Below are 7,408 nucleotides of genomic sequence, written 5' to 3'. Positions count from 1 at the left end.
GGTTTTTCTACAAACACTTTTTCTGTAGCAATAAAAACAAATTCACTGGACCAAAATATTGTACTGGCAATCATTTAGGCTCTAATTTTGCTGTGGCAAATGTTGGGTATAATCAGTAGTTTTATCGCAACATGATCATCCACACAAATGTATGATGTGTCTGATTATTCTTCAAAGCAGGATAAAACTTTTTAGTGGTCCATTTTTGGTTGCAATAGTTAATTCTTGCCCTAAAAGTTGATGATCATCATATTTCTTTCTTCAAATGTAGAAAATTTTAACAATTTTTAATTTTAACGTAAGATGGCTACACAGACTGCTAAATGAAATTTAAGAAATCTGTTTCATTTTTATAAGTTTCAATGGCTATTTAAATATAAAAAACACAGCATGGGAACACAATGAATTTCTTCTAAAAATATACATTTTTGATAATATAATGTGCTAAAAATTTAATACAGTACTTTAAAATAATTAGATATAAAACTAACATCAATAAATTTAATGATCAATAAGTTACAATGCTACAAATCAGAGTAAATTCTGTGACCACAATGTATAGATTTACACTATCTGAACCATCGATTAATCCCAAGAAGATTTCTTGCCTGTAAGAAAAAAGAAAAGGCAATAATAATGCAGAATAATATACGTAAAATTTATTTTTTAGTGTTCACTTAAATGATAATAAATATTATTACAAATTTTGTACATACATAGATAATTTTAGTGAAATTATATGTGAAATTAATGTCTTCTTTAACTTCTTTTTTTTCCCTTTCTTTGTGAAATGTAACATGAAAATCTAAAGATGCGAAGCTTGCCAGAAGAGTAACAATACAGGGGCAAGTCTATTCAATTTTGAATAAATGGCTATCTCGCTAATTTGGCGAGATATCGCCAAGCTCGCAACAATTTTGGCAACTGATTTTTGTTGTCAAATTTGGCAAGAAATCGCCAGAATTTGGCATCTTTTTTGCGATGTTTTGGACTGGTTCCTGTATCACTGTAATAGATATAGTAATTGAATAACTGTAAATGATGTTCTGTGTAACTGTAACCGTAATTCGGTCCTCATACGCTTTCCAGTAATTTCACGAAGCAGAAAATACTAGAAATATCTTGCCAGCCTGGTGAAAACTATATAGAACCAGAGAGAAAATCTGTTCCTGAGTTGTTGTTCTTGTTGTGGGTTGTTAGTTCAGTGTGTGTCGGAGTATAGAGATATCTCCGAGTTAGCTTCACTCTTTAGATGCAATTCGCATTGCATTGTGTTTAGCATTCGCTGCAGATTGAAGTGTTCATAGTAGTTTGAGTTGTATTCTGTGATATTATGAAAAGTTATATGAAAAGACTATTTTTGAAAAGACTATGATATATGAAAAGACTATTTTTGTGGAAAGTTTCAGATCTCTGAAGTGATCTAAATTCTACCAGCCTATCATCGGAGCTGCATGCATTCAATCTATTACAAATCCATACACACGCAACAAATTCTATATTTGTGTTTTTGAACTATTTTAGCTTAATTCGCAATTAGCAAAAATCACCAGTACACTTAAGATGCCAAATCACATAGTTTATTTTACATTCACCAAAAGAATGCTAGAACAGTTTACTTGAGTAGTACTGCTCCATAGTTTGAACTGATTTTAGAAATGTCAATTGACTAAGAATATTTAACTGACACATTATAACAAAAATCATGTTATTATAATAACACAGGAAAATTTATATTTTGCAATATTTATTATACATTAAAAGTTAAATTAGCATTTTTTGTACAATCGGTTTCTATTATGCTTTTACCATTAACTACACCTATTTGAGTTTTTCATGAAAAAAAAAATTTAATTTAAATTTGCATTTAAAATATAAAGTTTATTTAATATATCTGAAATATATGTTGCTAGCTACTATATTTATTATATAATTATCCAATTATGAGTCATTCTGCTGCACATTGCAGGTTTGCATCTTCATTAAAGCATACAGATATTGAAAGACAGATGTAATCAAACTGAAATATATGTAAAATATAAAATATGAAACAAAATTATTAAACTTAATTGGAATCAATTGGCAATAGATCTTCAAATTCATAAACACATCACGCTTCAAAGATATGCTATGCACCATTTTGCATCACTCTGCCCATGTTACATCATTCTTTTCCTACAATCTCTTTGTGCTGCGATATCTTTATCCCAATCGCTGCTCAGGATTAACACAATGACTTTCCAACTATAAATAAGACCGCAATGAGTATGCACTGCTTTTTCTCAGCTGCTGCTGCTTGAGTAAATCATGTCTCTCACTTTGTCTTCTTTCTTTATTGTCTAGAATGTAAACTGCATGCATCTAAATTACAGCGCATATTTAGCATCCCTAGTGTTGTAAATGTTTTAAGCAGCAATGTATTTCTAAATAATTGTTACTGTGCAAAATAAAAATGATGTTTTTAACCACCAAGCCAGTTGTGAATTTTGCACCAGTCGTCTCAGCCATGACTCAAGCATGAACTTGGTTTCATCTTCCCCCCAAAACCAATCATGACATATACCATCTTTGCCGGCATATAAGACACACTGTTTTTCCTTTGAAAATAGGTCTGAAAAATGGGGTGCATCTTATACGTCGATACTCAATTTTTTATTATATACGATTTTTTTCTTCTTTCCTTGCGGAGTGTGGAAATATTACAGTTATGTAAAGTTCAGTGGATGTGCATGCGCTGTCATCAATTATCACAGCTGGTTCCGTTTAAACTTTCTAATTTTTTTGAATGACTTTTCAGTGGGCGAAATTTCTACTTTTCAATTTTCTTAAATTTGTTGGCAAGTTATGGCTCGAAACAACATCAACATTGCTACAGGATAGCATACAAGCTACATGTGATTGCGTATGCTTAAGAACATGGAAACAGGACCAGAGGACAATTTGTTGTATGAAGACTCAGATGCTGATTTAGTTTCAGGTGACTCTTCATTAAATTCTGGAGATTAGTGCCTGGGTTTTAACAAAGAAGATTAAAAGTTGTTCTTTTGCAGATAGACTGGGTATTTGCAGAAAGTATTACTTCGTATTTGCATTACTTTACATTTGAAACACTATAAATTCATTATAATGATCAGTAATAAAGTTTTATCCTTAAAAAATGTGTATAAAAAATCTGATGTGTACACCAGATGACTTCCTTGTACGGAATATTAAATTATACGCATTTTTCTTGCATTTCATTTAAACTTATAGAATTGAATTAAATCTACTTCGTCGATAGCACATAAACCACAATAGAATAAATGCACTCTTTAAAATTCACTATATTTGTTTACCATAGCGACACTCTGGCACTAGGTTCACTTAAACAGCATTATATTTCGTTCATATTATAACTCAGAATAAACAAAATTTATATCATTTGAAGAATTATCTAATCGTTGCCACATGTTCTATTCAAATACTATAATAATGCTAGAATGATGTATAAAAGAAATTAAGCAAACAAAACAAAAAGAAACAGTTTTTCATAGACAGTTCAGTATTTCTCATTCAATTAATTCAGTTCTCACTTGCAAAAATACGCAAGTTTTGCCTTGTTCGCAACAAGGCAAAAATATATAAAAACTCAAAATATCTATATTAAAAATTACAAGTCCTATATACAGAATTTCAACGTTCCGAGGCTACTCGTTTTTGAGTTATGTGAGATGCATATGTACGTATGTACAGACACACGAAAAATTATCTTCAGAATTCATTTTAAAGCAGTTTTATAATTTTTGGGGGGTAAAAGAGGCTTTTATTCTGTTCTTACGTACAGATGTTATGCAAAAACATTGTTAAATTGCATTCAATGGCAGTCAAAATGGATATTTCCGTTGAAATATGCTGCCTGAAACTTTTCGCGGTTACAATACTTCCTTTTTACTTCATACAAGGAAGTAAAAAGGAGGTGCGTCTTATACGCCGGCAAATGTGGTATATGATTCAATCTGCTAATAAAATAATTCAGTTTTTTGTTTTTGTTGGATGATGACTGTATTTTGTTTGAGACATTATTAAGCAACATGCTGCTTAATGATCATTAGGATTTAAGCCAGTAATTTCCAAACATTTTGCAACATCTTTAACACTCTGAGCACACAGCTTTGATATTCTTACAAAAAACTGGATTCAAATAGCATTTATTTGTTAAATTTGTAAATTTCATTATTTTAGTCTCGGTTTTCATAAATTTTCATTCACTTAATATACCTTTAAAGGATAAAAATATTTTAAATAATAACGTTATATTCATCAAACAACAAAAACTCATGGCCAGAGAAGGATAATCATGACACATTTTCATAGGAGTTAAATTATCAAATTTCTTCAGTCATAACACAAGCCTAATGAACAGTTTTAACATGTGCAGTTAATACAGCTAGACCAATCTAAAAAAAAAAAAAAAAAAAAAAAAAAAAAAAATAGCAATACAAAATACATTTTCAAATTTGGAAAAAAAAAAGTATAATACACTAAATTAGTATGGAATCAAAGAAAGTCACCTCATTTCCTGTTCTACATTTACTTTCTCATAATACTTGCTTTGTAATAGACCAGTGAAAACCCAGTGTTGCACAAAGAAGAAGTCACATACGGGTGCAGTTTTCAATCATAATGAAAAATCAATTAGTTTTCTTCTATCGAATTCTATCTTCAGTGCACTCTCACAGAAAGCTAAAAAAAATTGTCTTTTACCTAAATTTCAATGAAGTTTTGTCTAAAAAATGTCTTGGATCCACATGAAATTATCAAAATTAAACCCTTATAAAGTAATTTTTAAACCAAATGGTAACTAGTCAGTGAGTTTGTCCAATGGTTATTAGGCATTATTCCTATCAAAACTTGAAAACACTGATATTCCAATATTAAAAGCATGTGAATTATGTACCATTTTTATGGAAAACTGCAAAATTTTATGACAACTTTATAAGCTTTCATGATGACTCAAATTATCATTTCACACAGTTTCAGAAAATTTTTGTAAACACAAATAGCCCTCAACTACTGTTGACTCACTTTTACAACAGCTAGAGAATTAACCTTAAAAAAATCCTCTTATTTAAATTTACTATAGTACAAAGTCCAAAATTCAAAATGATCTAATCAGTAGCAACTTTTTTTAAAAGAAATTTTTAAAAATTTTATGCTTGCACAACTGACATTTTTTCACAACAAAATGTGCCGAGTCCCGATTCTTAATTTCACTTTGGCACTGACATAAACCTGGCAAATCATTATTTATCATTTTTTGCTTTCATCACTGCATAGCCATCAACACACTGCAGCATGAGAAATGATTAATGTAGTAATATTTAAAAAATCCTTTTTAATATTAGTAACTGAATACCAAAAGAGTATGGTAACCTTTTATATTGACATTACACCTGGCACTGTTTACAGACTTCAGCTAACTCTGCTGCGAAGTGTTGACAAAGAGAAATTGAACAAAAATTTCTTTCCATCCGCAAAAAAATAATTTCGTAAATGATACTCATAGGGCACAAGATTACATTTAGCACTGCTTGAATTAAGAATAACTGATTTATCATTTATATAATCCCAGGGCCGATGCCAGAGATGGTGTGGCCCCACCAAGAGACAGAATTTAGCGAGACAAAATTTTTAGTATTGAGAGAAGCACTGAACAACAAAATTTAGGGGCAGCAAACATTTTAAAATTTAAGAAGGCACTTGGCAGTAGAATTTTGGATACACAGAAGTCGTAAGACGTCTAGCGCTGTAACCTGTATACGCCTCGAGTATAAGGAAATTTATTTATTTTGAACTCGCATACACCTCAAGCAAGTGTTGAAAATACACATAAGAATAATAAATAACTAAGATAATTCAGATATGACCTTTATCAGTTGCAACAGAAGCAAGGCAAAATTTAAAGGAATTTTACAACACAAAATTTTACGAAGAATTAGACAAAATTGTCTTAATCGTCAACCTCATGACACATCGACAACAGTATAATGGTGGACCAAATGAAAATGGAACAGTAACCACAAAATGAAAAGATATTACTTATTTTCAAATATAATCACTAAAATTACACAAGTATCTCTCCCACTGTTGTACCACACAGTGTTCATAGAAAGAGTTTGGCTGAGATTGAAACCAGTTTTGAACTGTGTCCACCGTTATGTACAGCTATCGGAGTCAAAATGTTGATCCCGCAATAACTTTTTTTAGCAGACCAATGATTTGAAAGTCACATGGTGAAAGGCCAGAGCTGTATGGTGGGTGTGTCAACACACTTCGCCAAAACTGCACAAGCACGTACAGTGTGTGTGTGTGGCTGTATGTGCCTGGACATTGTTCTGGAGTAAAAGCACTCCAGAAGACAACATGCTTGGCTTTGATTGCTGCATTTAAGCATTTCAGGGTATTGCAGTACTAAGCAGCACTGATCGTTTCACCTGGGGCCAGGAATTCAATGAGAAGCACACCCTTCATATTGAAAAAAAAAAATATGTCAGCATGATTGTACCCTTCCTCTCCATCATCCCAGACTTATTTGGTGGTAGGGAGCTTGGATGTTTCCACTGTTGGCTTTGTCACTTGATTTCTGGTTGGTAGTAATGGCATCAGGATTCCTCACCTGTCACAACTCTGTCTAAGAAATTGCCCTCAGTATGATGACAGAGATAATGCTGAAAGGACAAACCCATGCATAGCCACCTCTGATTGTCTGTGAATCTGTGTAATACCCACTCTGCATTCAATTTTCTATAATGCAGTTTCTCTGTAATGATGGCACGAGCAAAACTGAAACTCACACTCACATCCTAGCTGATGTCCTTCATAGTGGATTGTCTGTCTGCTTAATGTTTTAGTGCACTACACAACACTGTTTTTACTGCATTGTAAGGGTCCATGATGACAAGGTGACTTTGACCAGGTCGTGGATCATCTTTCAAAGAATTGGATCAGTCGCGGATCATCTTTCCTGTCCCTCGCAGAAACACTTGTGCCCCAAACTTTAAAACCTTCTGCTGCTAAAAACCAAATAATACTATGTTGCTCTTCTTTAGTTGCAAACATTATGCAGACATGGATGCAAACGATTGCTTGCCGCCAGCACATATCAACATAATTATTTAGGGCAAATCCGTTCTGCAGAAGGGTTGCCTTTCTTAGCTCCCGCACTTCCTTTACACATAGTTTTCATGACAGTCACGAAAAAACATCAAATTATGCCCACGGTCCCTTTTTCATGAGATCAACACTTTGACAGTGAAGGTCATGGACATAGTTCAAGACTCGTTTCAATCTCAGCCAAACTCTTTCTACAAAAGAAGCATTCACCACTTGGTGCAACAGTGGACAAGTGCTTGTATAATTTTAGTAATTG

General features: G+C 32.5%; 1 protein-coding gene across 3 annotated transcripts in view; it reads right to left on the bottom strand.

The window, feature by feature from the left end:
• Positions 1 to 487: 487 nt before the first annotated feature.
• Coq9 (ubiquinone biosynthesis protein COQ9, mitochondrial) overlaps positions 488 to 7,408 on the bottom strand; it is a 45,174-nt gene continuing 38,253 nt past the window's right edge. For 2 of the 3 annotated variants that reach the window (XM_035376566.2, XM_035376567.2), the window contains exon 8: positions 488 to 608. In XM_035376566.2, coding sequence (XP_035232457.1) covers positions 570 to 608 — 39 coding nt within the window. In that variant the 3' untranslated portion in view covers positions 488 to 569. Of the gene's footprint in view, positions 609 to 4,550; positions 4,723 to 7,408 lie in introns of all 3 variants that reach the window. The other variant, XR_004760755.2, reaches the window with a different exon arrangement.

Source organism: Stegodyphus dumicola, chromosome 4 (genome assembly GCF_044657685.1).
Source record: "Stegodyphus dumicola isolate Sdum_Otavi_A_Nest chromosome 4, ASM4465768v1".
NCBI classification, from domain to species: Eukaryota; Metazoa; Arthropoda; class Arachnida; order Araneae; family Eresidae; genus Stegodyphus; species Stegodyphus dumicola.
This window is presented reverse-complemented; position numbering and strand designations above follow the sequence as displayed.